The 26,964-nt window shown below is 60.5% G+C and overlaps 5 protein-coding genes across 13 annotated transcripts; 4 read left to right on the top strand and 1 right to left on the bottom strand.

Moving 5' to 3' along the window:
• Positions 1-1,845: 1,845 nt before the first annotated feature.
• Positions 1,846-14,134, top strand: FERMT3 (fermitin family member 3). 2 transcript variants are annotated; one of them, XM_036326820.1, is made up of 15 exons: positions 1,846-2,296; positions 2,872-3,044; positions 5,162-5,395; positions 5,609-5,728; positions 5,858-6,026; positions 6,193-6,295; positions 10,785-10,892; positions 11,054-11,188; positions 11,260-11,309; positions 11,410-11,534; positions 11,688-11,794; positions 11,889-12,122; positions 12,463-12,587; positions 13,330-13,471; positions 13,620-14,134. In XM_036326820.1, the coding sequence occupies exons 2-15, from the start codon at positions 2,885-2,887 to the stop codon at positions 13,806-13,808; spliced, it is 2,001 nt and encodes a 666-aa protein (XP_036182713.1). In that variant the 5' UTR covers positions 1,846-2,296; positions 2,872-2,884; the 3' UTR covers positions 13,809-14,134. The 2 variants fall into 2 exon arrangements, with proteins under 2 accessions (XP_036182713.1, XP_036182714.1); XM_036326821.1 differs by having other exon boundaries at positions 1,851-2,296; positions 13,579-14,134.
• On the bottom strand, positions 14,080-16,774 carry TRPT1 (tRNA phosphotransferase 1). Of its 3 annotated transcripts, none has more exons than XM_036326825.1 (8): positions 16,641-16,774; positions 16,176-16,301; positions 15,880-15,961; positions 15,014-15,183; positions 14,752-14,926; positions 14,506-14,562; positions 14,321-14,431; positions 14,080-14,212 (listed from the first exon to the last, which is right to left on the bottom strand). In XM_036326825.1, the coding sequence occupies exons 2-8, from the start codon at positions 16,290-16,292 to the stop codon at positions 14,121-14,123; spliced, it is 804 nt and encodes a 267-aa protein (XP_036182718.1). In that variant the 5' UTR covers positions 16,293-16,301; positions 16,641-16,774; the 3' UTR covers positions 14,080-14,120. The 3 variants fall into 3 exon arrangements, with proteins under 3 accessions (XP_036182718.1, XP_036182719.1, XP_036182720.1); XM_036326826.1 differs by having other exon boundaries at positions 16,221-16,301; XM_036326827.1 differs by lacking the exon at positions 14,506-14,562.
• NUDT22 (nudix hydrolase 22) lies at positions 16,775-19,136 on the top strand. Of its 2 annotated transcripts, XM_036326822.1 has the most exons (5): positions 16,779-17,482; positions 17,808-17,909; positions 18,331-18,428; positions 18,561-18,654; positions 18,966-19,136. In XM_036326822.1, the coding sequence occupies exons 1-5, from the start codon at positions 16,934-16,936 to the stop codon at positions 19,065-19,067; spliced, it is 945 nt and encodes a 314-aa protein (XP_036182715.1). In that variant the 5' UTR covers positions 16,779-16,933; the 3' UTR covers positions 19,068-19,136. The 2 variants fall into 2 exon arrangements, with proteins under 2 accessions (XP_036182716.1, XP_036182715.1); XM_036326823.1 differs by lacking the exon at positions 17,808-17,909 and having other exon boundaries at positions 16,775-17,482.
• A 383-nt stretch (positions 19,137-19,519) lies between these two features.
• On the top strand, positions 19,520-22,904 carry DNAJC4 (DnaJ heat shock protein family (Hsp40) member C4). Of its 2 annotated transcripts, XM_036326828.1 has the most exons (7): positions 19,520-19,588; positions 19,909-20,010; positions 20,937-21,030; positions 21,483-21,664; positions 21,749-21,913; positions 22,553-22,639; positions 22,728-22,904. In XM_036326828.1, the coding sequence occupies exons 2-7, from the start codon at positions 19,925-19,927 to the stop codon at positions 22,813-22,815; spliced, it is 702 nt and encodes a 233-aa protein (XP_036182721.1). In that variant the 5' UTR covers positions 19,520-19,588; positions 19,909-19,924; the 3' UTR covers positions 22,816-22,904. The 2 variants fall into 2 exon arrangements, with proteins under 2 accessions (XP_036182721.1, XP_036182722.1); XM_036326829.1 differs by lacking the exon at positions 19,520-19,588 and having other exon boundaries at positions 19,604-20,010; positions 21,752-21,913.
• A 264-nt stretch (positions 22,905-23,168) lies between these two features.
• Positions 23,169-26,402, top strand: VEGFB (vascular endothelial growth factor B). Of its 4 annotated transcripts, none has more exons than XM_036326832.1 (7): positions 23,169-23,466; positions 23,989-24,049; positions 24,311-24,507; positions 24,669-24,742; positions 24,927-24,962; positions 25,310-25,444; positions 26,036-26,402. In XM_036326832.1, exons 1-7 carry the CDS (start codon positions 23,407-23,409, stop codon positions 26,055-26,057), a joined length of 585 nt encoding a protein of 194 aa, XP_036182725.1. In that variant the 5' UTR covers positions 23,169-23,406; the 3' UTR covers positions 26,058-26,402. The 4 variants fall into 4 exon arrangements, with proteins under 4 accessions (XP_036182725.1, XP_036182723.1, XP_036182726.1 ...); XM_036326830.1 differs by having other exon boundaries at positions 23,170-23,466; positions 25,209-25,444; XM_036326833.1 differs by having other exon boundaries at positions 23,171-23,466; positions 24,007-24,049.
• Positions 26,403-26,964: the final 562 nt, after the last annotated feature.

Genomic DNA, 26,964 nt, shown 5'->3' with positions numbered 1-26,964 from the left:
TTCTGCCAAAAGACTTCCAGGTGGGCCCTGGCCAGGCAGCTCGGTTGGTGAGAGCATTGTCCTGATGGACCGAGGTGGCGAGTTTGATCCTTGGTCAGGGCACATACAAGAATCAACCAATGAGCCCTGGCCGGTTTGGCTCTGGATAGTGTCAGTCTGCGGACTGAAGGGCCCCAAGTTCAATTCTAGTCAAAATCACGTGCCCAGGTTGTGGGCTCAATCCCCAGTAGGGGGCATGCAGGAGGCAGCCGATCAGTGATTCTCATCATTGATGTTTCTCCCTCTTCCTCTCTGAAATCAATAAAAATGTTTTTTTAAAAAAATAGAACCAATGAATGAATGAAATAAGTGGAACAACAAATCAACATCTCTAAAAATCAATCATTAAATAAAAACAAAAGTCTAAGTGGCTGTCCTCCGGCGTCAACCTGGATGGGGAGAGGTGTGCGAATTGATGACAGGACCAGGGCCTTTTTCTAACGTGGGTCGGTGTGAGCTTGCCTTGGTCCCGCGGCTTTGCCGAGGTGGTCACTAGGTGGTGCTGTCACTCAGTGAACAGCTGAAAGGGAGCTTGGCGTCAACCCTACTCTGGCCGGGTTCAGACAACACTGTTCCACCTGCGACCGAAACCACCGCCATTGCAGGACTCGCTTTGGACTTGTTTTGGGGAGAACAGATCTGTCAGAAGCTATATGTTAGTTTTAGGTTTTGGTTTTTTATGTTTGTATTGACTTTAGAGAGTAGAAGGGAGAGGGATAGAAACATCCATGATGAGTCCAGCTGGCGTGGCTCTGGTTGAGCATCAACCTGTAAACCAGGAGGTCCCAGTTCAATTCCCGATCAGGTCACATGCCCAGGTTGCGGGCTTGATTCCCAGTAGGGGGTGTGCGGGAGGCAGCCAATCAAAGATTCTCTCTCATCATTGATGTTTCTAGCTCTCCCTCTCCCTCTCTGAAATCAATAAAAATATATTTTTAAGAAATAGCTCACTGATCTCAACTGGGCTTAAAGTAGTAGGTTTTAGTTACACTTGTCCATGGTCACAACAGACTATTTCTAAAACTCTTGGACTGAGACTGCTTCTGGGGCAGGAGTAAAACTTCCTCTTTTGCTCCAAGAGTAGCTTTCTGGGCTAGGAACCGCTGAGGCCAGCAGCTGGCTGTACTTCCTGCTGCCTTGACTTTGCATAAAATGGCTTTCCCCTGGGAGTCCCCGAGGCCCCTCCCCACCTGGGTGGCAACTCAGAAAGCCTGTCCTCAGGGAGTCTGCATCTTTGGTGCTACTGTCTCTGCAGGTTCAGTTCCCTCCAGCCCTAAGTTGGAAAGGCCAAGTTCCAGCAGCACCGCGCGGCTCTCCCAAAGCTCCCATCCCAGTGCAAGGCCCGGCGGGAAGAGGTGGGGCTACAGGGACCCTGAGGTCACCTTTGGGAGGAGCTTGACGGGAGTGAGCCTCCGGGACCTGGGGTGGGAGGGGAGCACCTGGGGCAGGGAGGCTGTGAATGATGGGCCAGTCTGCTCAGCTGTTTCCCAGAGCAGCTCTGACGGACAAGTTTGGAAATAGAGGCCCTTACTGGGGCCAGGAAAGACATGGACGTTGTTTTCCCCCAGGCCTTCTTCAAGTGCCCTTGTGGTGATAAGGGACATTGAGTCTTGGGCTGACTTGACCCGCCAAGCCCTAAACCTGGATCCAATCCTTTCACTTCCATGCCTCTCCTTGGCATCCGGTGGTGTTTCATGGCCCAAAGGCACCCGCCCCCTGGCGGCTGCCCTCTGAAGGAAGCGCCAAAGAGAAGGGGGTGGAGAAGGAGGCACCCAGTCGCCGGCAGGTGTTCGGGCTGAGGCCAGGACTGGCTCACACTCCAACCCCCCACCTGCAGCCCCAGCCCCTTGCAGGCAGGACAAGCTGGGGCCCTTCCAACAGGGGCCTGGCCATGAGCACAAATTGATGGCTTCTCTTGAACGGAGCAACCCTCCCCGCGAGGGGACCCTTTTGTGGCGTTGGGTCGACCAGCCTCACTCCTCGCTCGCTTCCTGTGCTCACTCGGAGCCAAGGCGGGGCCACCCTGTAGCCCTCAGCAGTGGCTGACAGTTTGCTTCCTGAACCCAGAGCCACCAGCCCGCCCTGGGGAGGGGCTGAGCCCGCCCTGCCTAAGAGGCCAGGGCTGCCCTCTGAAGGAAGCTCCAAAGAGAAAGCGGAGGGGAAGGAGGCACCCAGTCGTCTGCAGGTGTGCGGGCTGAGGCCAGGGCTGGCTCACACTCCAACGCTCCGCCTGCAGCCCCAGCCTCTTGCAGGCAAGGTAAGATGGGCCCCTCTCCTCCCCGCCCTCCTCCCCAGCCCCCGGCCCATGGCCTTCTCCAGGCCGCAGCCCGCACTTTCCTAGAGTGGCGGGCTGGGCTGGGATGTTCGGATCTCACCTTCGGGCCAGGATTGGAATTATTCTCTGACCTGGGTTTACAACCATCTCCAGGGTGGCAGCTTGCCCGTGTGGGCTTGGGGTGAGTGTGAACTGGGAAAGCAGATAGAGGTTGTGCCAGCTCTGCCATTAAGTGGGGTGCTCTTGAGTGAGCCCCCTCTTACTCTTTACTGGGCCTCAATCTTCCCATCTGTAAGATGGGAGTGGGTTGGACAACATGGTCTCCGAGGGTCCTTGCAGCTTAACCATGGTGATGACGAGAAGGTCTGAGGTTTGCCTGGAACAACTCAGCACTCCGTGTCTCGCTGTTGCCGTGGTGTACTGGCCTGCGGGTTACACACACACACACACACACACACACACCTGTCCAGGGCAACGTGGGGCCTCTTCAACTTGAACCCAGGCAGCCTACCAGACCCAGCGCCTTGCCCACTTTGCTTCCTCCCCACCCGCTGTAGAGCCACCGCAGCCATGGCGGGCATGAAGACGGCCACCGGGGACTACATCGACTCGTCCTGGGAGCTGCGGGTGTTTGTGGGAGAGGAGGATCCCGAGGCTGAGTCGGTCACCCTCCGGGTCACGGGGGAGTCGCACATCGGCGGGGTGCTCCTCAAGATCGTGGAGGAGATCAGTGAGTGCCCACCCTGTGCTGACCTCAGCACCGTGGGTGGCTCCCCTGCGTCCCCGCTGCACAGCCCTCGACAGATAACGGTGTCACCGTGACTCAGGCACCAGCTTAATCATTTGGTTCCAAAAAAGACATTTCCCCCACTTCCCCTCTCCCACTGTCTTCCCTCCCTCCCTCGCTCTCTCCCACTCCAGCTGGTTCTGCTAAGTCCCCAAGGAGCAGGCCTGGCCACATCCTCCATTCCTCCACTTCCAGGGGCCTCGCCTGGGCTGAGGGAGGGTCACCCTGGGGAGTCAGAGGGAGCCCGCGGGCTCCGCTCCCACACCTCCTCCCCAGGCGGAAGCCCTCACAGGCTGGTGACGGGCGCAGCCTGGGTGGGAAGGCCCTGCCCCCACAGGAAGTTGCAGCAGAGCAGTCTGTGGTCTCAGCCATTGAAAGGAGCAGGGCAGTGACATCCATCACCTTTCCCTGCTGGGGTGCGCACTGCCCTTCCTGGAGGGCAGTAGGCACACCCCGATAGCCAGGGCTGGACGGCAGGCCTGTGATCGCCCAGCCGGGGGCCATGTGGCCTGCGGGCGGGGTGCGTGGGCCTCCTCAGACCCAGCCAACCGACCACGTGCCTCCTGGGAAGGAGGTCAGCAGGACAGGCCAGGGCCCCAGGACAGCTCGGCCAAAAGGCTGAGGTGTGAGGGCGCTTCCCGAAGGCAGGGCCCAAGGAGGCTATGGAAGCAAAAGTTGGGAACAGGGGGTCCCTCAGGAGCCGGCAGCAGGCAGGGTGGGGGGAGCCAGGGCTGAGCAGTGAAGACTTGATTGGCCTCCAGGCACAGCACATGGCAAAGCTAGAGGCCTACACAGGGAGACAGACAGACGGAAGCCACTCCTCCACCCACTGCAGGGCCCTCTGAGGCAGTCCTTCAGCTCCGTCCTTGAAATGGGGACATTGTGCTCACCCTCCTGTCCCTGCTCATCCCCTAGGGCAGTGGTCGGCAAACAGCCACGTGCAGCTCTTTGGCCCCTTGAGTGTGGCTCTTCCACAAAATACCACGTGCGGGCGCGCACATACGGTGCGATTGAAACTTCGTGGCCATGCGCAGAAGTCGGTTTTCGGGCTGGGCAAGTCTATTTTGAAAAAGTGGCGTTAGAAGAAGTGGCGTTAGAAGAAGTGGGGGTTGTCGGTCAGTCGGTCGGTCGGTCGACGGGAGACGCAACGCAGGGGAGGTACATTGTTTTGAGGTACGTTCGCTGAGGTCGACCCCTTCCAGCTCTCCCATCCACACTCGTCTATCTGAAACAAGTATACGAGATGAGTGTGGATGGGAGAGTTGGAAGGGGTCGACCTCAGTGAATGTACCTCAATCAGATTGAGGACGTTTTTAGCAAAGGCCAGCTTAGGAGTACCCTAATTAAGTTAATAACAATGTATCTACCTATACAGTTTAAAAAATTTGGCTCTCAAAAGAAATTTCAGTTGTTGTTCTGTTGATATTTGGCTCTGTTGACTAATGAGTTTGCCGACCACTGGCCCTAGGGCCTCAGACACTCCTCGGCTCCACTGAGCGGGGCCGCGCCAGCCCCTGGCCTCCTGGAGCGTGGCGGCTGCTGAGTGCGGGGTAGCACGGGAGCCAGCGTGGGGCCTGGGCCAGGAGAGGTTGCCCCCCGCCTGGCAGGGGGCTCACAGGAGAAGCCCCGTCCTGAGTCCCGAGAGGGGCCCCAGCAGGGAGGAGGGAGGCCAGCCGAGGTCAGGCAGGAGCGCTCTGACCTGGGCACCTAGGCTGGGGGGCCGGGATGGGGGGGACTCCTGGGGCGCTACAGGCCGTCATACGGCCGCAGGACTCTCCTGGAGGCGGAGGCACCACACAAGGGACTGTCGGGCAAGGGCTGACGTTTGGCAGGTCCCTCGGGTGGGGGTGAGCGGAGGCAGGGGGCCAGCCTCCTGTGGTGGTCGGCACTGAGGACGGACAGGAGGGCGGGCTGTGGAGGTGGGACTGACAGCCTGGCCCTGCCCTGGGCCTGGGCAGGAGAGGGCACATCGCCTCAGGCCTCTGAATCCCAGGCTGTGCCCAGCGCTGGGGGAGGCCTTCCAGGCTGATATTCACCCGCCCCTGCTTCCCGGGCCGCAGATCGCAAGCAGGACTGGTCGGACCACGCCATCTGGTGGGAGCAGAAGAAGCAGTGGCTGCTGCAGACCCACTGGACGCTGGATAAGTACGGCATCCTGGCCGACGCCCGCCTCTTCTTCGGGCCCCAGCACCGGCCCATCCTCCTGCGGCTGCCCAATCGCCGAGCTCTGCGCCTCCGAGCCAGCTTCTCCCAGCCCCTCTTCCAGGCTGTGGCCGCCATCTGCCGCCTCCTCAGTGAGTCTCCCCCACCCCCTGCCCTGTCCCCCTGCAAGGGTCCTGCAGGGGGGCTGGTCCCCTCCCTTTACAGGCCCAGCTACTGTCATGTTATCCTTGCCACCCTGGTCCCCATCCTGCCTGCAGGGCTGGCCTGCCCCAAAGTGCCCATGTGGGGAAGGGGCAGGAGGCCATGGGGGGGGCCGGTCCCCGCTGAGGCCCCAGCTCCCGCAGGCATCCGGCACCCTGAAGAGCTGTCCCTGCTCCGGGCTCCTGAGAGGAAGGAGAAGAAGAAGAAGGAGAAGGAGCCGGAGGAGGAGGTCTATGACTTGACCAAGGTCGTCCTGGCAGGGGGTGAGCACCGCCTGGGGGGGCCAGGGGCAGGGTGCAGGGGGCGGGCCCAGGAGGCCAGGACCGGGGGGTGGGGGGGGTGGGGGGGGAGTGGGGCAGGCCTGGTTGACCCCCGCCTGCCCTGCCCTCCAGGCATGGCACCTGCGTTGTTCCGGGGGATGCCAGCCCACTTCTCCGACAGCGCCCAGACGGAGGCCTGCTACCACATGCTGAGCCGGCCTCAGCCGCCGCCCGACCCCCTCCTGCTGCAGCGCCTGCCTCGGCCCAGCTCCCTGCTGGACAAGACCCAGCTGCACAGCAGGTGCCCCGCTCCCCGGGCTCCCACCCTCTGTGTCCTGCTCACCCCAGATCCATGCCTCCTGTTCCCAGGCCTTTCCTATATGTGTGTGCTCGCCCCCAAGCCCCTGCCCAGCCCCCACCCGCCCCAGTGCTGTCCGGCTCAGCCCTGACCCCTGCCTCGCCGCCAGGTGGCTGGACTCGTCGCGGTGCCTCATGCAGCAGGGCATCAAGGCCGGGGACACGCTCTGGCTGCGCTTCAAGTACTACAGCTTCTTCGACTTGGATCCCAAGGTGGGCCGGGCCGGGGGAGGGGGGCCGGGTCAGTGAGACCTGGGACCTAGGGTCAGGGGTCTCAGAGACTTGTCAGCGTCTGTCTCTCTGTCCATTTGTCCATCCACACCCGTTCATGAACTCTGGGCCTGGGCGGACGCGAGGGCATCGGGGAGATAATGACCCCACATCCGTGTAGACCAGTGATGGCGAACCTTTTGAGCTCGGCGTGTCAGCATTTTGAAAAACCCTAACTTAACTCTGGGGCCGTGTCACATATAGAAATTTTTTGATATTTGCAACCATAGTAAAACAAAGACTTATATTTTTGACATTTATTTTATATATTTAAATGCCATTTAACAAAGAAAAATCAACCAAAGAAATGAGTTCGCGTGTCATAGGTTCGCCATCACTGGTGTAGACAGTGGTGTGTGCACCTGGGAAGCCTGCTCGGGCTCCGGGAAGGCCTCCTGGAGGAGGCGGCGCTGCGGCCGTGCCAGTGCGTCTGTCTCCTCCCCGCTCCTGTCCTCCTGTCGCCACTGGCCACCCCCAGGCGCCATGCGTCCCTCTGCAAGGCCCACAGGCACTCCCTCCACCCACTTCTCTGTCCCCATCACTGAAGAACTTCTAACCAGGGCCGCTGTCTGCAGAGCCTTGGGGTTTCGTGTCCCTTCTCCCCGGAATCCTGTCTCCTGGCTCCCCGCCTTTCCTGGGTGCTCGCTGGTCCCCTTCTCCTCGTCCAAATCTGTCCTGGTGTCTCTCCTCGTCCCCTCCGCCCGGGAGAGCACCTGCTGAGGCGACCTGCCTCGTCTGTCTGTCTGTCTGTCCGCTGCTCACTTCCTGCCCACGTGTTTCTCAACCACTCATGACCCCCAAGCACCGTGTCTCCCGCTGCCCTGCCGGCTCCTCAGCCACCCTTCCCTCCTCCACGGCCGCTGGGAGTTGGTGAGCCCCCGGCTCCATCCCTGCCTCCTCCTCTCACCCCTTCTCCCAGGAATCCCCAGTCTTAGGGATTTAAGTGTCATCTGCGTGCTCTTTATAGCCACCCCACTTCTCTCCCCCGAGCTCTAGACTCGCGTGTCCAAGTGGCCACCTCTGCTCAGGTACCTGCATAAGCCCCTCCGGCCCTGCGGGCAGCGGGACTCTGGGTCCCCCCCCCCCCCCCCCCCCCGTCCCTCAGGTGTCCTGCTGATCCTCCCTCGAACTGAAGCCCAAGCCCCCCGCTCTTCTCTTGTCTCTTTGTCCAGCCGCCACTCTCTCCGGGCCTCCCAGGGCCTCCCACCTCCACACAGCTCAGGAATGAACTTGCCAACACAGGCTAGGTCACCTCGCGCCTGGACCGGCCAAAGGCTGTTGTGGCTGCCTCTGGTCCCAGCTGCCATTCCCCCGAGGCCCAGCCGGATCTGGCCCTGCCCACTGTGACCTCAATGCCCCTCTCCCACCCTCCCCCCACCCAGTTCCTCAGCCTCACCACCGCCTCTCTCCCAGCCCCTTCCGCCCTGGGGACTTGCTTATCTCCTTCTCTTGCCTCTCCCACCCTCTTGCATTGAGTAATTTTCATATTCCATTTTATCTCTATTATAGTAGCTTATTAGCTATGCTTTTTTTTCCAGCCATTGTTTTAGGGGTTATCACACAGATACTATTTTTTAAAATATTTTTATTGATTTCAGAGAGGAAGGGAAAGGGAGAGAGAGGTAGAAACATCAATGATGAGAGAGAATCATTGATCAGCTGCCTCCTGCACGCCCCACGCTGGGGATCGAGCCTACAACCCAGGCCTGTGCCCTTGACCAGAATCGAACCCGGGACCCTTCAGTCCGAAGGCCAAGGCTCTGTCCACTGAGCCATCCCGGCCGAGACTAGCACACATATACTATTGCCATCTAGAAATATTACTGCTTCACACGGAGTCTGAGAACCTCACACCAGGATAACTTCCCTTTCCCTCCTGGTATCGCCTTTCACTTCTCCACATGCCAAAGCCCACACTACATGGTCAGACTTGTTGCCGTGGTGATGACGAGGCTGCACTGAGAAATAACTCTTATATATCATATAACTTGTCCATTTGAAGTGTACAGGCCAATGGCTTTCAGTCTATTCAGAGTTGTGCGACCATCACAATCCATGTTCGAACATCTCATCGCCTGTGAGCCAAACCAGCCAGGGCAGCCCTCTCAATATTCATACAATTCGTTTGGGGAGGAAGTGAAGATGTTTGGGAGCAGTTTGGTCCTTCCAAGGCTTGACTATTAATGACAGGACCAGAGCAGCCTTTAATCCAGGGCTAACTTCCCCACAAAGGAGCATCTGACGCGCCATGGATGACGCGAGTCCTCCGCCTGGCCGTTAGGAATGTGGATGTGCCCCCCCAGCCGCGGGTCATGGCCTTACACACACACTCTCATCCGTTCTCAGCTCAGGACTCCAGAGGAGCCCCTGCTGACCCCCAGGCTCTCTCAGTGCAGGCTCTGTCCCCTCTCCGGTCCTCTGTCCTGTGACTCTGGCTGCCTCGGACTCCCTGGTTCTCAGCTACGTCTCCTCGCTCAGGGGTGATGCTGAGCTGCGTGTGGGGCCTCCTCCCCGTGCCGCAGCCTAGAAACTTCCCAGGACGTCGGGTGGGGCGATCGTGGGAGTCACCTTTTACCCTGTTCAGGGATCGCTGCTCCATGTGGTCTGTTGCCTAATATCTAAAATCCATTTGGTCTTCGTTGTTCTTTTTGTGTATCTTTTTAATTAAATTTTTGTTAAAGTAATATAGATGGCTTAAAGAGTTAAATAGTCCTGGTAGGTTTGTAAAACAGCAACAGCTTTAGCTGGTTTGGCTCAGTGGCTAGAGCGTCAGCCTGCAGACTGAAGGGCCCCCAGTTTGATTCTGGTCAAGGGCCCAGGCCTGGGTTGTGGGCTTGATCCCCAGTAGGGGGCGTGCAGGAGGCAGCCAATCAATGACTCTGTCTCATCATTGATGTTTCTGTCTCCCTCTCCCTTCCTCTCTGAAACCAATAAAAAAAATACATTAAAAAAAAAAAGAACACGAATGCTATGACATTTCATATGTCTTTTGGTGAAATAGGTACACATTTCTTTTCTTTAAGAAATGGGGAAGTTAACTTTTTTTTTAAGTTATATATTGATTGATTTTAGAGAGAGGGAATTGTTATTCCAGTTATTGATGCATTCATTGGTTGCCTCTTGTATGAGCCCTGACTGGGGATTGAACCTGCAACCTTGGTGTATGGGGACGATGCTCTAACCCACTGAGCTACCCAGCCAGGGCCAGGTACACATTTCTGTAGGGCGCATACCCAGAGCGGAATTGCTGGGTCCCAGGGCAGACACTGTGGTAGGTAAACAGCTTTCCAAAGTGGTTGTACCAACTGACACCCCGCAGCGGGGTGGTTCCACAGCCTCACCAGCCGTGGCATTTCCCGTCTTCTCCACTGTGGCCATTCTGGTAGGTGCGTAAAGGTCCCTCATCTTGGTTCTTATTTATATGTTTTTAAAACAGCTTTACTGAGATATGATTCACATACCATAAAAGGCACCCATTGTAAGCATTCAGTTTGGTTATTTTTAGTAACTGTCACCACAGTCCAATTTTAGAACATTTCCATCACCCACAAGGTTCTCTAGTGCCCACTTGTAACCATTCCTCCTCCCACACCTGATCCCAAACAACCAGGGACCCGCTTTTGATGTGGCTTTAATTTACATTTCCCTGAGGACTAAGCAAGCTGAGCCTTTTTCATTTGGCCCTTAGCCACTTGGAAATCCTCTTCTGTGAAGTTTCTGTTCAAGTTTTCCCCCAATTTTTATGTTGACTTCCCTGTCTTTTTCATACTGCTTTGTAGTTCTGTACGTATTTGGTATATGAGCACCTTGTCAGATCAATGTGAATATATTTTTCCACTCTGAGCTTTGCCTTTTCATTCTCCTAATGGTTAATTTTATATATGTGCTGCCAAAGCGAGCACATTAATGGCTTATTTTGGTAAAGTTCCTAATTTTAATATACTTTGATTTGTATTTCTTGTACAATTAACATCTTTTTATTTATTTTTTAGAGAGAGGGGCAGGGAGAGGGAGAGAGAAAGAAACATCAATGAGAAACATTGATCAGCTGCCTCTTGCACACCTCCCAATGGGGGCATGACTGAGCCAACCCTTGGCAGCTGTTTTCTTTTCTTTTCTTTTCTTTTTTTGGCAGCTGTTTTGTTTATAGCTCTTATCACACTCTTGGATCACTTTACCTATTTATTGATTGGTTTACTCTGTCCCCCTTCTGCCCTCAGCAAAAGTTCCGAGGGGGAAAGGTGCCAGTCACCTGGGCTGATGGGGCAGGCAGGCTGTGAGGCTGGGTTGGGATCGTCTGCCCATGTGGGGCTGCTCAGCGAGCTGCCACAGCACCGAGGGCAGGGCTGAGGGCTGAGGCTCCAGGGGCTGGGCCCAGGGTGCTCAGGGCACTTGACACCTGACCAACCCCCTCCTCCCCCCACGACTGCAGACAGACCCGGTGCGGCTGACCCAGCTGTACGAGCAGGCGCGGTGGGACCTGCTGCTGGAGGAGATTGACTGCACCGAGGAGGAGATGATGGTGTTCGCAGCCCTGCAGGTGCCAGGTGGCCGGGGCCCGGGGTGGCAGGGGTGCAGGCCAGGCCCGGGGCAGAAAGGGTCCTCCAGGTGGGGGCCCCATCTCCAGGGAAGCCCAGCTCAGGGCCGGGCTGGGCGGATGGGCTGCCCATTGAGCCCGCCCTGGCCATGCGCCCCACCCAGTACCACATCAACAAGCTGTCGCAGAGCGGGGAGGTGAGTGAGCCCGCGGGCGCGGACCCGGGGCTGGACGACCTCGACGCAGCCCTGAGCAACCTGGAGGTGAAGCTGGAGGGCTCGGCGCGCACGGATGTGCTGGTGAGAGGGGCTCGGTCAGGGCGGGTCAGGGTCAGGCCGGAGCCAGGCCCGCTGACTCCTCTCCTCCCCAGGACAGCCTCACCGCCATCCCGGAGCTGAAGGACCATCTCCGCATCTTGCGGTGAGTGGGGGGCAGAGTTGGCAGCCCCGCGGGGGGGGCGTGCGGGGGGGGGCAGCGGGGAGAGAGGAGGAAGGTGGCCTCTGACCCCGCCTCCCCCCAGGCCCCGGAAGCTGACCCTGAAAGGGTACCGCCAGCACTGGGTGGTGTTCAAGGAGACCACGCTGTCCTACTACAAGAGCCAGGACGAAGCCCCGGGGGACCCCATTCAGCAGCTCAACCTCAAGGGCGAGTGAGGGGCTGGCCGGGGGTGCATCCCCGTTCCTCCGAGCGCCAGGGAGGACGCCCTGTGCGCAGGCCGCTGCGCCGCTGGCACTGGCCCCGGGGCCTCTCCGGCCGGGTCCCCTCTCCGGCCTTCTAACCCGGCCCTTCTCCCCCCAGGCTGTGAGGTGGTCCCGGATGTCAACGTCTCCGGCCAGAAATTCTGCATCAAACTCCTGGTGCCCTCGCCTGAGGGCATGAGTGAGCTCTACCTGCGGTGCCAGGATGTGAGGCCGCAGGGCCCGGGCCGGGCGGAGGCGGGAGGGGGCAGCGGGCTGACCCAGAGCCCGGCCAGGCCCTGACCTGCCCCTCCCCCCCCAGGAGCAGCAGTACGCCCGCTGGATGGCCGGCTGCCGCCTGGCGTCCAAGGGCCGCACCATGGCGGACAGCAGCTACGCCAGCGAGGTGCAGGGCATCCTGGCCTTCCTCAGCCTGCAGCGGGCGGGCACCGGGGGCCCGGGCAGCCAGCCCCAGGGCCCGGACGCCTCCGCGGAGGGCCTCAACCCGTACGGCCTGGTCGCCCCCCGCTTCCAGCGCAAGTTCAAGGCCAAACAGGTGCCAGAGGGCGTGGGTGGTGGGAATGGCCACAGCGTTTACCTGGCCACCTTGGGCCCCGGGACCTCCACCGAGCTTTCCCCTGCAAAGCCATGTGCTCACTCATTCCTCTCCCCCCGCGTCCCTGAGACAGTGCGCTGGTCCCCTCCCAGAGGAGGGGGGGGGCACGGTCCAGCTGCCCACGTCCACCTCCGGGCCTGGCTCAGCTCATAGGTGATGAGTGGTGAGAGGGTGCACTCTGGGGCGCACAGTGGGCACTGCCCCTGCCCTAGCTCAGCTGGTGGGGGCAGCCAGGGGGCCGCGGGGACGTTGGATGCCCCTCACCAATGTGGCCCCACAGCTCACCCCCCGGATCCTGGAAGCCCACCAGAACGTGGCCCAGCTCCCCCTGTCCGAGGCCCAGCTGCGCTTCATCCAGGCCTGGCAGTCCCTGCCTGACTTCGGTATCTCCTACTTCATAGTCAAGTAAGAGCCCCAGCTGGTCCTCTCCACCCTCACCCTGAACCTCCCTTCCTGGTCTCTGTGGGCAGAGCTGACTGAGGGCACCCCCTGTGCCCCACCCATCCTGCACCCCCACAGCAAACACAGAGAGAGAGCAGGCCAGGAGAACAGGAGACCAGCTCCGTCCCGGCTCTGCCGCGGACCCTTCCCTCTCCCGACTGCTGGGAGCTGGTCTGTGGGACGGGGCCAGCGTGGCTGCCGGGACAGGGAGTGCCCCTGCCCATTTCCAAGCCTGCGAAGATATGATCGAGGCAACAGATGATACAAAAAAGTTACTCATGTAAATTAATATTTTTTATTGATTTCAGAGAGTAAGGGAGGAGAGGGAGAGAAAATTTTCTCAATGATGAGAGAAAATCATTGATCGGCTGCCTCCTGCACGCCTCCTACTGGGTATATGCCCTGACTGAAAATCGAACTGTGACTTCCTGGTTCATAGTTAGAAGCTCAACCACTGAGCCCTGCCAGCCGGGCAAAAAAAGTTATTTAAAGGCATAGAGTATTTGCTGACGCTGCTAAACGTTATTATAATTATTGCATTGGTTAACTCCCACTTTCCAGAAGAGGAACTTGAGGCCCAGAGAACCTAAATGACTTCCTTGCACAACCCACTCCTAAGCACGGCACCAGGCTGTCTGGGCGGGCGCGGGGCCGCGGGGGGGGGGGGGGGGGGTGCCTTGCTCACATCTGTCCTCCTGGGGACCAGGTTCAAGGGCAGCAGGAAAGATGAGATCCTGGGCATTGCCAACAACCGACTGATCCGCATCGACCTGGCCGTGGGCGACGTGGTCAAGACCTGGCGCTTCAGCAACATGCGCCAGTGGAATGTCAACTGGGACATCCGGCAGGTGGGCCCGCGTGAGGGTACGGGGGGAGGGGCCAGGCCAGACCCAGCGGGCAGGGCCGGGTGCTCCCTATCCCACCCCGCCAGCCCCTCCGACTGCCCGCCCTGCAGGTGGCCATCGAGTTTGACGAACACATCAACGTGGCTTTCAGCTGCGTGTCTGCCAGCTGCCGCATTGTGCACGAGTACATAGGGGGCTACATTTTCCTGTCAACGCGGGAGCGGGCCCGAGGGGAGGAGCTGGACGAGGACCTCTTCCTGCAGCTCACAGGCGGCCACGAGGCCTTCTGAGGCCCGTCTTACTGCCCTCTACCACTCACCACTGCCATGGCCACTGCTAAGCCCACACTCGCTGGGACTCACTGCCCACACCCTCTCCACGTACCGAGCTGGGCACATCCGCACTGTCACTGGCTTTGTGCAGACCAGGGACACGGCTGGGCCAGACTCTGCATCCCCCCAGCTGGGGAGGGCGGTCCTGAGCTCTGCAGCACCACCCTTCCCTCGTCTGAGTGGCCGGGAGCAGCACCCCTGGCCTACTTGTAGTCCCTGAGCCCACAGGAAGGCTAGCTATAACCACAGGATAATAACTGATGGTTTCAAACTGGAGGATTTTCTTTTATCTTTTTACATTTCCTTTTTTAATAAATATTTTATTGTTGGCTCATCCTTCTTCCTCTGGAGCTGTGCTGGGGGCCACTCTGACACTCTGTCTCTTCATCACCAGCCAAGGAGAGGGGTTTTCCTGAGATCAAGAGGACTTGGTTAGAGAAAGGGAGACCTAAGTCAGCCTGGGGTTGGCAGAGGACACAGGCTTCAGACACAAAGAACAGGGTGGCGTGGAGGTTCTCACGGGTAGGCCGTAGCTGCAGGGCCTCCTTGAAGTACTTGGGAAGCAGGAAGCCATCAGCGTTTCCGGGAGTCAGGATCACCCCGTTCACAGAGCGGAAGAAGGAAATTCCATCTGCAGACAGAGCCAGAGCTGTGACTCAGGCCCTCTCTGAAGGCCTAGGGCAGCCCTGCTACATCCACACTCACCTGCCAGGGCCAGGGGCCCATTGATGAACACGGCCACTTGGCAGTTTGGCCGCATGCCTGTAGGGACAACTGGAGCTGGGGCCTGGGGCATCTGGGGTTGCAGTTATCAAACACGGGCAGGCTGGGGTCCTGGACTCAGTGAGGAAAAGGGGGTACTGCGGCATACAGGGTATGGGGTGGCTTTGGACCTCTGGAGGGACCTGGGAGGAGAGAGTGGGTGGGAGAGCTGGGGGCGGGGAAACTGACCACTGATGACACCAGCGTCCCCAGGCAGTCCTGTGGCCAAGTGGATGTGAGTCCTTCCGCGGCAGGACAGGCCCTTGAGCCGGATGGAGGGCCAGTGCTGCCAGAATGTGCCATGGACCAGCATCGGGGGCAGGTCCCGCGGGGTCTCCAGGGGCATCAGCTCCAACTCAGGGACCTGGCACGGGCGGGGGGATGGCCAGCAGTGAGACCCCCTCACAGGCAGGGGTCCCACCTGGCTCTCCACGTGTCCCGTTAGCCCCACCTGCAGGGAGTGACCCTGATTGGCCCGGATGAGAGGGCCGGTGCTGGGGTCCCCTGGCTGCAGGGCGAACCGCTGCTTCCCATTGGTGTCCACCACACGCTGCACATCTTCCGCTGAGAAGCTGCGGAACTGGGGCAGCTGAAGGAGGGCTCCCAGGGGCACAAAGCCGCCTGCGGGCAGACGGGGAGCTCAGGAGTTGAACTTGCTCGGGCCTGAGCCAGAGCTCACAGGGGAGACACAACCAGAGCAGAGCCTGGGCTTGGGGATCACAAGGGTTCAAGGGAAGAGCATCTGCCTCATAGAGGGTCACAAAGATAAAGTGACCCTGTCCTGGCTGGTGTGGCTCAGTGGATAGAGCGCCGGCCTGCGGACTGAAGGGTCCTGGGTTCAATTCCAGTCAAGGGACATACTTGGGTTGCGGGCTCGATCCCCAGTGCGGGATGTGCAGGAGGCAGCCGATCCATGATTCTCTCTCATCATTGATGTTTCTATCTCTCTCTTCCTCTCCCTTCCTCTCTGAAATCAATAAAAATATTTTTTTTAAAAAAGATAAAGTGACTCCTTTAGCACAGTACTTGACTCAAAGTGGTACCCAATAAGCCTCACTTGCCCCGCCATCCCCCCACCCTGTGCCCACCTTTGGGATGTTTTTGGGTCGCAGGCCTGGCCTAAGAGAGGCTCCTCCCCAGGTTTGCCCCAGAAATGATACTGGCTCAGGGTCTTCCCGGTAAATGGAGGGGTGCGGCCTGTGTGCCCTGCCCTATGGGGCTGTGGAGGGAGCCCTGGGGGAGAGCAGTCACAGGCAGGCTGGCCCTGCTCCCTGCGCTGGAGCCCTCTCTACCGCAGCCTCCCAGACCCTCACTTACCGGCCCCCATGGGCAGCCCCAGCTTCAGGGCCCCGTGGCGCAGGGCATAGGACAGAGCCTTGGACAGCTGCACGTCGCGGTCCTGTAAGAGTTCAGAGGTGGCTCCTGGTCCCCGTGGCGAGCCTGTCCTGCTGCCCACCCGGAACTCTGAGTGCCCTGCCTGCCCCAGGGGGAGACCAGAGGGAGAGGAGTCCCCATGCTCTCCAGAGAACAGTATGACACCACCACCACCACCCCACCCGACCCCCAGACCCCCCACCGGCATTTCCCAGGGAGCCAGGGCTCGGATCCCTTACCGCCCCTTCCACCGGGCATGGGGAGTGAGGGTGGCAGGGGCGCACCTGTTCCCGGGGTCTGCGAGCCCTTCTGCCTCTGGGCCCTGCTGCTTCCAGCTTCCTCTCCCCAGAGTTCATGGCCCAAACCTGGGGGCGCAGTGGCAAGTGGGGACTGTTAAGGACCTCGCATGACTCCAACTCGCCCGGAAAGCCACAGCCTCAGGACGGGAGAGCTGGGACGGGGGCATATTCAGCGCATTGATTCCCGTTCCACCCAAACCCCTGGTGCAGACAGGACACCGAGGCCCAGCAGGCAAGACCTGCCCAGGTCACACTGTCAGCCACGGGGCCCAGGTGAGCCGAGCCCCGCGCTCCGGGCTCGCGGGTCAGGCTCGGGCCCAAGGAGGTGGGGCCGGCGTCCTGGATCCCGGGTCCCGGGTCCCGGGGCGGAAGATGCGGGAGAGCCAGACGGACGAGCGAGCTCACCGACTCCTCAGGCGGAGCGGCCGCACCGCGGGCTCCGAGCCCCGAAGCTGGCCAATGAGAAGCCAGGGCAGGAGGGGCGGGCACTTCCACTCGGGGGAAAGGAGCGGGGTCTGCGGGCCGAAGTGGTAGTGAGTACCCGCTGGAGGCTGGAGCTTCTGCACCCTAGGAGGGTCCCTGACCCCTGGGTTTGGGAGACGTGGACATTAGGGGGGACTGGACTCAGGGCCTCGGGTGGTAGGGGTGCCCGGGAGTCCCTGGGACGTCTGGCAGCTGGAGTCTCGGGCGCCTGCTGGATGAGAAGACACTTTACTGCCCAGGGGGGTGCAAACTGTGACCTTACCCGGAGCTGCCCTGTCCAGACCATGGACCCCGAGGTGTCTCTGCTGCTGCAGTGCCCCCCGGGCGGGCTGCCCGAGGATCAAGTTCGGGCTGAGCTGAGCCCGGCCTACGACCGTCGCCCATTGCCAGGAGGGGACAGAGCCATCGCTGCTGCCTGGGAGAGCCGGCTCCAGGCCCAGCCCTGGCTGTTTGACGCTCCCAAGTTCCGCCTGCACTCTGCGTCTCTGGCGCCCGCTGGCTCGCAGGGGCCACAGCTGCTCCTGCACCTGGGCCTGACTTCCTACCGAGACTTCCTGGGCACCAACTGGGCCAGCTCAGCTGCCTGGCTGCGGCAGCAGGGGGCTGCCGACTGGGGTAACAAGCAAGCCTACCTGGCAGACCCCCTGGGGGTGGGTGCCGCCCTGGCCACCGCCGATGACTTTCTCGTCTTCCTGCGCCGCTCTCAGAGGGTGGCCGAAGCCCCTGGGCTGGTGGACGTGCCTGGTGGGCACCCTGAGCCTCAGGTGAGATGCCAGGCTGGGTGCAAAGGCACCAAGACCCAGACAGCTCCGCGTTGTTTCCTCATTCCTCAGAGGAGGAGGTGGCCTGGTACTTGTGAAGGTCTCTGCTCAAGGCCCCCCTCAGCCTCCTCACGGACCCTTCCCCAGATCTGTGAGGAGCGAGGGGATGGGGGCTAGGACCCAGCAGGACTCTGGTTGCCCACCTGGAAAAGGAGGGCCTGGGTCAGGGGCCACCAGCACTCTTACACCGTACACAGACAGGCCGGGAGTATCGGGGGAGGCAGGGCTGGAAGCCGTGGGGGCAGGAGCTGAGCCTCACCTCTCCCAGGCCCTGTGCCCTGGTGACAAGGTCCCCCTGCACAAGGATCTCCCGGGGGAGCTGGTGGTGCGTGAGGTCTTCTCCAGTGTCCTCCAGGAGATAAGGGATGAGGTGAGTGAGGGTGGCCAGGATGGGGTGGGGGGCTGGGAGGGAGGTGGTAGAACATGCCAGAATCAACCTGGATCTGGGCTGGTGGGAGGGTCTGCAGGCATGAGACGTTGAGGGAGGAACTTGGCTCTGCAGTTGGGCGCGCTGGAGTGGAATCCTAGCCCTCATTTCTGTGCCCCTCAAGTTCTTTCTCTTTACCATGGGAACACTGTAAAGGTCTTGCCTACGCCACCCAGGGTTGCTGAAAAGAGAAGTAACTGGAAGCTGATTGATCCGTTTTCCTTGGGGACTCTGGGCAAATTATTTAATCTCTGGTCTGGTTTTCCCATCTGTAAAATACTACACAAGGGCAATGCATGTGTGTCTCCACGGAGAGGGGCAGGGCTGTGGGCAGCAAGCACTGACAGGTGGGACCTGGCCCCAGGTGAACCTGCCACTGCTCACCCTGAGCCAACCGCTGTTACTGGGCATCGCACGCAATGAGACCAGTGCAGGCCGTGCCAGTGCCGAGTTCTACGTCCAGTGAGTGAGCTCTGGGATACAGGGTCCTGGGGTAGGTGGTATGGGTTGAGGGACATGACCGAGGCAGCTGGGGCTCCACAGGGACCCTCCTGGGACTGGGCACCCAGCAGGCCATCCCCATGTCTTTCCCAGGTGTAGCCTGACTTCTGAGCAGGTGAGGAAGCACTACATGAGTGGGGGACCAGAGGCCCACGAGTCCACGGGCATTATCTTTGTGGAGACACAGGTGCGAGGTGGCAACGTCTGGCTTGGCCTAGGAGCTGGGTTGGGACTTGCAGAGGCCTGGTGATGCATGTCTGGAGGGGGGTGGGGGGGAGGCCAGACGGGGCTCCCAAATCTCTCAGAGCTTTTCTCCAGAGCCACAGGCCTCACTGGGGATGCCCGAAGCCCACGGGAGGGGGCCAGGGACCTGTTCAGCCTCTTTACATGTCTCAATGGGGGCTGTACGGTGCAGAGGGCTCTGAGGCTCAGGGGCTCTGGGCACAGCTCCTGCAAGAGCCCTGACAGCTAGACGTCTGCATCTCTGCCTCCCCACAGAGGGTGAGGAGGCTGCAGGAGACTGAAATGTGGGCCGAGCTCTGCCCCTCCGCCAAAGGCGCCATCTTCCTCTACAACCGCGGCCAGGGACACCCCACCTGAGTCGCCCTCGGGTCCGCAGCCCTACCACCACAGCTAGCTCCAAGGACAATAAAGGACTTTATTCTTGGATTCTGTTGACATATGCTGTTTCCACGAGGCGGAGAGGGGCCGCTGGGGGAGCCTGGGTGGGTGAGAGACAGGACAAGTGACGTGGGAAAAAGAAAGCCCAGCCTCAGTTCTGCCCTCTGCCAGCTGGGCTGAGGGCCGAGGGTCCGGGTCGACTATGGGATGGAAACTGCTCTGTGAAAAGTGTTTCCCTGCAAAGCGGCGTGACAGCCATGTTCGTGCGATGACAGCTGGGCCAAGAGCCTCCCTAAATGTCAGCTCGGTGCCGCCCGCTTCCGGGTCGATGCCCGCACCTCTCAGCGCGTCCCTGGCTCCGCCCTCCGGGGGCGGGCCCGAGGTGTCACAGGCCAATGGGTTACGGGGGCAGGGCATCGGCGTGGTGGGCGTGGCCTTGGCGTCTAAGCCAATGAGGGCGTGGGGTGGGCCCTAAGTCGGCGCAGGAAATGGCGGCGGCCGTGAGTACAGCGGAGGCGGGGCTCGGCGTGGCTCCTCCTTCGCCCGCCCCCCAGGCTCCCGGGTTGGGCAGGGGGGTCTCCGAGCTCGCGGCTGGCTGTCCAGACGTCGAGGCCGGTGTGGGGAAGGGCCGGGTTCTGGGCAGGACAGGTCCCGGGCGCTGGGGTCTGGGCTGGAGCAAGGAGGCCCCACCTGCGCCTGGGTCCTCCGGGCCTGCTCCAGCTTTCCCTCGCCGGTGATGGGGGCCGGGCCCCGTCCCCTCGCCCCCGGGGTGCTCGCAGTCTGGTCCCCATGCACTCTCCTTGTGGCCTCCTTCCACCAGCTGTCCTCTCGCCGCCATGCTGCCCCTGCTGCCCCCGTGCCTTTGTCGGCTGTGGCCCCGCAGCCCTCCCACCCGGCTCTTCGCAGAGGCCGCCCGGCAGCGGTGAGTCGGTCGCCCGGGGCCGGTGCCTTCCCGAGCTTCCGGGGGTGTTTGTTGAGGCCCCAGGTGCTGAGATCGTTAGGAACGGGGAGGCAGGTGCCTCCCAGCCTCATCTCGGGGACTCGCACCTTTCCTGCCGTGGCACCGCTGAGGATTAGAATCAGCGGTTCTCAACCTGTGGGTCGCGACCCCTTTGGCGGTCGAACGATTCTTTCACAGGGGTCGCCTAAGACCATCCTGCATATCAGATACTTACATGACGATTCATAACAGTAGCAACATGACAGTTATGAAGCAGCAACGAAAATAATTTTATGGTTGGGTCACAACATGAGGAACTGTATTTAAAGGGCCAGAAGGTTGAGAACCATCATTAGATGAAGGGACGACCGCCCAGGTGGTGCAGCGAGAGTTATGCGGCAGATTCGGCGTTTGGGCCCAAGCCAAACCCAATGCTCTTTACACAACCCCTGTGGGTGTGGAGCAACGCTGATTCCAACCCGCGTGGGAGTGGGTTTTTGGAAACAAAAAATGCAGATTCCTGGGTCCTGCTCTGGAATGAGATGGGCTCAGGAACCTTTTTTAAAACAAGCTTTTCGGCAGTTTCTGACACAAGGAGCCTGAGGACCACATGTTGAGGCACCTCTGGTCTGATCTGCACCATCCCCCAAACACTTGACAGGAGGGGTTGTTTGGAGATAGGTCTCCCCTCTCCGGCCATACCACCCTGATGAGCCTGATCTCGGAAGCTAAGCAGGGGTGGGCCTGGTTAGTACTTGGGTGGGAGATGGGTCCCCCTCGGCACCTGCTTCAGCCCCTCAGCTCCTGGTTGCTGAGTTGAAGGGTGTGCCCCGCGGGGCTGGGATGGGTAAGGAAGAGGCATCTTCTGTGTTGCCTTAGCCCCTACAGGTTGTGGCCTCTCTCCACAGGTCTGGTCCCAGAAACTACTATGAGCTGCTGGGGGTACCTCCTGGTGCCAGCACCGAAGAAGTTAAACGAGCTTTCTTCTCCAAGTCCAAAGAGGTACCAGTGGTCCCAGGCAGGGAGTGGGGAGGGGAATTCTGAGCCAGATGGGGCACACGTCACATTCCCAGGAATGGAGCTGAGGGGCTCGCTCTGGCTGGCACCACCTTCCCTCAGCGTGCATAGGGAGGGGGAAGTGCCCGCCGGGCAGAGTCCGGGCAGGGTGTGAGGAAAGCCAGGGGTCCTGTCTGAGGGGCTGGGCTTGTTTTTCTTGACCTGCCTGCTCGGGCCAGCGCATCTAATGAGAGGTAGGCAGCAGGTGGGGAGGGAGGCAGAGTGTTTCCTGACCCGGGCTTTCTGGTGCGGTGGCCAGCCTGAGGGCCTGAGAGGTAAGGTCACTGTCCAGACAGGGCCCCTGGGAATGATTTGAGCCCTTGTGGGTGGATGTTATCGAGATGGGTCCTGGGGAGGAGCATGGGAAGGGAGATGAGGGGAGTCCTGCTTCACCTCAGCTGCACCCTGACCGGGACCCCGGGAACCCAGCCCTGCACAGCCGCTTTGTGGAGCTGAGTGAAGCGTACCGAGTGCTCAGCCGGGAGCAGAGCCGCCGGAACTACGACCAACAGCTCCGCTCAGCAATTCCTCCAAAGCCTCCAGGAGCCGCCCCTGCCAGCTCTGCTCATCGGGCACATAGGTACAATATTTTGCAATTTGCTTCTTCTCCTCCAAATCTCCTGGGGAGCCTCTTCCCCACACTGTCTCTTTTTCTCCTTCCCAGCAGCTCCTGGGAACCCCCCAATGCACAATACTGGGCCCAGTTTCACAGTGTGAGGCCTCAGAGACCAGAGTCGCGGCGGCAGCAGTATAGACACAACCAGCGGGTGCTGGGGTACTGCCTCCTGGTCATGCTGGCAGGCATGGGCCTGCACTACGTCGCCTTCAGGTGCTCCCGCCTTTCCCCGAGGGGCAGGCAGGGGGTCAGCCACCCACACCTCTCTTGTGTCTCTCAAGCTAAGAACTGTATGAAGTAGGTCTCCGGAGCCTCTTTTTTCCTTAGCAAAGGCAGCTCTTCACTAAGGGCTCACGTCATTTTCAGTTTATTTTGTTTTTTATAATTTGCATGTAAATCTTTGGTGCCGACTACCAGGGAGTGGTGGAGCCAACCAAAATCATGCACAAGAAAAATGCATTGTAACTGCCTCCCCAGCGGCTCTCCTCACTTGTTTGGCAGTCAGCTGTCTCCCCGCCTCGCTCCTGCATGCCGTGACACAGGTTCCACGGCACTGGTACACAGAGGCAGCGCCCACTGACTGCCGGCCTAGCTCATGATGGCGTTAGACACACAGCCCTTTCCAAGCTCTTGGAGGGCCACCCGATGTTCAGTGCTGCGGTCACCACCTTCAGCCCGATAGCCAGGGACCTGGGTCGCCACTGGACCCTGGACAGGCCTGGCTACTCTGTACTGCTTTCCTCACCTAGCACAGGCAGTTAGGCTGAGGTTCCCACAGATAGAAAGCACTGACACCCTAGAGTGGGGGACAGTAGGGTTTGGGGGACCGAGTTCATTGTAACCCCCTTGCAGGAAGCTAGAGCAGATGCACCGTAGCTTCATGGATGAAAAGGATCGGATCATCACAACCATCTACAATGACACCCGGGCCCGAGCCAGGTCTGTCCCTGCTCTACCCTGGCCCCTCTTCACTGTCCTGGCCCACCTCTAGGGTCCCTGTGCCAACCCCCGGTGCTCTCTCCTGCAGGGCCAACAGAGCCAGGCTCCAGCAGCAGAGGCAGCAGCTGCAGCCACCCCCCGAGCCTCCCCCAGGCCCAGGAATCATGCCCCCCTGAGCCTCTCACCCGGATGGAGCCTGCTGTGTGTTCCCTCTCGGGACTCCCCCCACCCCAAACGCGTGCAATAAAGTGATTCTCAGCCTTCGGGTCCGGCTCCCTCCTTAAGGCCTGCACCCCCAACCCCGGCCACTCCTCGGGACCACGCCCGCCTCCGAGCCTGGCCCCGGGGCGGTGCGTCCCCTTTCCCCTGCTGCCGCGGGAGGGGGTGTGTGGAGGGGGCGGGCCTGCGGGCGGCCTCGCCCCTCCGCCCCCGCCCCGCCCCTGCCCGCGGCCGGGTGGGGAGCGCGTGTCTGGGTCACATGAGCGGCCCGCCCGCCAGCCCCGGCCGGCCCCCTGCCGCCCCCGCCGTCCCCACCGCCGCCCGCCGCCCGCCGGCCGCCCACCCGCCGCCTCCGGCTGCCTCCGCTGCGCGGTGCTGCGCTGCCTGCGCCCAGGGCTCGGGAGGGGGCCGCGGAGGAGCCGCCCCCCGCGCCCGGCCCCCGTCCGCCCCGCCCCGGCCCGCGCCATGGGACTCTGGCTGCCGCCGCCCCCGGCGCCGCCGGGCTAGGGCGATGCGGGAGCCCCAGGCCCGTGGCCCCTGTGGGCACCATGGGCCCCCTGCTCCGCCGCCTGCTGCTCGCGGCGCTCCTGCAGCTGGCCCCCGCCCAGGTACGTGCGTCCCGACATCCCGCCCGCCCGCCGTGCCCTTCTCAAGGTTGGCGGAAGTGGGGAGGCGAGAAGCGGCCTCGGCCGAGGGTACGCGCGGATCAGAGGATCAGACGTCGCCAGAGTCGGGCCGGCATCCCCTGGGAGGTGTTCCTCCCCACTGGCCTCCCGGCCCATCCCTGGGGCCACTCCCCTGCCCCACCCCATTCCCTGGGCGCAGCCGGCGGGCGGAGCTGCCTCGGTGTCTGTGCGACCTGGTTCGGCGCCCAGTGTGCCCCCTTCTGACCTGCGGCCTCCAGAACAAGCCTGGTCCCCAGGCGTGGAGAGAGGCCTCGGCTGGCAGAGCACGCCTGGCGGGGCATGGCCAGGGCAGGCCCCAGGTGGCCAGGAGGGACAGGTAGAGCTAGAGTGGACTCGGGAACAGAGCCATCTGGAGAAATGTCAGCGAGGAGTTGAAGCCTGCCGACTGCAAGGGCAGAGCCCTGGGGACAGTGCGGCCCTAACTAGAGTGCCCCTCGGGTCCAGGTCTCCTCTCTCCCGCAGGCGCCCGGCTCCCAGCCTGATGCCCCTGGCCACCAGAAGAAAGGTAATAGTAGCAGCTTCGCACTGGCCAGCACTGAGAAGGTGCGCTGTGTGCTCATCGTCTTGGTTAATCGCTGTTCTGTAAGGTGCAAACTCTTCTGCCCATTTCACAGAAGTGGAAATTGAGGAAGTGGGGGTCCTGGGTTCTGGGTGAACAGGTTGGGAGGGCAGAAGTGGGGGCAGTGGAGGGAGGCTGTGACACGGGAACTAGGGAGCAGCTGCAGGAAGCCCAGTGGGGACGTAACCCTGATGCATCTGTCCCCAGTGGTGTCATGGATAGATGTGTATGCTCGTGCCACCTGCCAGCCGCGGGAGGTGGTGGTGCCCCTAACTTTGGAGCTCATGGGCACTGTGGCCAAACAACTGGTACCCAGCTGTGTGACTGTGCAGCGCTGTGGCGGCTGCTGCCCTGACGATGGCCTGGAATGCGTGCCCACTGGGCAGCACCAAGTCCGAATGCAGGTACTGGGGCAGGTAGAGTGTGCCTGGCTGGGGGTGGATGCTGGTGCTCGGGGCTGATGGGATGGCAGCCAGAGCCCTGGCAGGTGGGCAAGCCATCCTCCCTCCTGCCCATGGAGTGTCTTCTTCTCTTCCTCTCTCTCTCCCTGTTCTCCCGAACACAGATCCTCATGATCCGGTATCCAAGCAGTCAGCTGGGGGAAATGTCCCTGGAAGAACACAGCCAGTGTGAATGCAGGTGCCGGCCAGGCCCACTTCTGGGCTTGCAGAGACCAGGCGTGGGGGACGTGGGCGTGGTGGTACCCCGCCCTGGGGACCAGGTTTCTGAGTGGAGCTGGGCATGCCTGGGGTCTGGGCAAGAGAGTAGGATGCTTGGCTTTCCTGATCCTCCTCCTCCTTGTTTCTGTCGGTCTCTCTTTCAGACCAAAAAAAAGGGAGAGTGCTGTGAAGCCAGACAGGTGAGTCTCTTGGGCTCCTGTTGAGGTGGGGTTGGAACCCAGGCCCAGTGCCCAGGATACAACGTGTGGGTGGGGCAAGGGCTGTGCAAGTGTGTCAGGAAGCTGTGGCCCACTCCCCTCTTTTTCCTCCCACTTGTGTCCCCTGCTCCCCTTTTCCTCTGCTCCCCAGTGTGTGTGCTCTGACCCAACCCCAGCTCCCTCCAGGGAAGACTCTTCCCGCCCCAGACATGTTGCTTCTCCTCCTAGGGCTGACACTCCCCACCACCATCCCCAGCCCCGCTCTGTTCCGGGCTGGGGCCCTGCCCCCGGAGCACACTCCCAAGCTGACATCACCCATCCCACTCCAGCCCCAGGCCCCTCTGCCCACGCTGTACCCAGCGCCACCAGCGCCCTGACCCCAGGACCTGCCGCTGCCGCTGCCGACGCCGCAGCTTCTTCCGTTGCCAAGGGCGGGGCTTAGAGCTCAACCCAGACACCTGCAGGTGAGGAGTTGTGGGGTGGCAGTTGTTAGGGAAGCCGTCAAGGCCTGCCAGTGGGGTAAGAGCCAGGGAAGGGGAAGCTGTTGAATGGGTTGAACAAATATTTACCAAGTGTCTGCTGGCACTGGGATCAGCGTAAACAAGGCTCACATTCCAGGGCAGAAGCCCGGCACAAGGACACTGATGCCAGCAGAGGCCAGCAAGGCCTGTGGTCAGGCGCACCTGGCATCGTCTTTTGAGAGGTCAGAGATGTCCTGGAGGAGGTGCCATCTGCCTGAGGTAGACCTGAGACAGCTTTCCAGTTTGCAGCGCTCTGGGCCTTCCCAGAAGCCACTCTGGTAGACATCTGTCCCACTTCCTGGGCTCTGAGAGGCCAGGGCACATAGTGTGACCCTTGTTCACTCTCGTCGAGGGCTTCTCACGACCCATCCCTTGCAGAGTGAGGCCACGAGTGGCATCACGTGGGCGAGGCCAGTTGGGGTGTCTTTGGAATGTTAGGAAAGAAGGAGGTTCGCAGACGGTGACGGGATGGGTCCAGAGGAGCAGATGCAGAGCCGTGGCAGCATGAACAGAATCCCCTTCTTTCCTCCTCAGGTGCCGGAAGCTGCGAAAGTGACACATTGCTTTTCAGACTCAGTGGGGCCACTTGCCTCACAGGCCACACTCCAGAGGGGGCCTAACGGGCCTGGGCCCCTCTGGCCATCTCTTGTCTCTGCAAGGCTGCCTTCCAGCATGGTGGGCAGAGTTGGATGAGACTTGGAGGCAGCAAGAGGGGTCGCGTACCAGCTTGGGAGAGAATGGGGTCCTGTTTCAGTGTTTAACTGCCCCATGTAAGTGCGCGTCTTACAGCAGGCCCCTCCCTGCCCTTACGAAGAAGACCCTGATGCTCTGCAAATAATGGGAGTTGGGCTTTGGTATGAGAACTGTGACCCCCCGACCCTGATAAAAGAGATGGACGGAGCTTCCCTGCCTGTGTCACTGTTTGTCACGGTCCAGGCTGGCTGGTTCAAGCATGGATGCCTGTTACACTGCCTCCCAGGCCTGGAGCTTCTTACTCCATTCACTGTGCAGATGGAGTAAATGAGGCCCACGGCCCCACACCGTCACACTCAGAGCCCAGTCACGAGTTCTTCACACTCATGTTATTGCCAGTCCCTGCTCCCTGCTCTGGAGGGAGATGGCCTGTTATGGCCAGTGAGTTTGAGGCGGGAAGCAGATCTGCTGAATGACCTTGGGTGTCACCGCCCCTCTGTCTGAGCCTCAGCTTCCCACTTGTGCACATGGAGGACACATGATCACTGTGTTCCGGGCCCAAGGGCTACAGGAAGGTTTGCGTATGTTTTTTTTTTTTTTTTTAAATATATTTTATTGATTTTTTTTTTACAGGGAGGAAGGGAGAGAGATAGTTAGAAACATCGATGAGAGAGAAACATTGATCAGCTGCCTCCTGCACATCTCCTACTGGGGATGTGCCCGCAACCCAGGTACATGCCCTTGACCAGAATCGAACCTGGGACCTTTCA

The sequence above is a fragment of the Myotis myotis genome, unplaced genomic scaffold (genome assembly GCF_014108235.1).
Source record: "Myotis myotis isolate mMyoMyo1 unplaced genomic scaffold, mMyoMyo1.p scaffold_m19_p_10, whole genome shotgun sequence".
NCBI classification, from domain to species: Eukaryota; Metazoa; Chordata; class Mammalia; order Chiroptera; family Vespertilionidae; genus Myotis; species Myotis myotis.
Note: the sequence above shows the minus strand (reverse complement) of the source record. Positions and strands in the feature narration are given on the sequence as shown.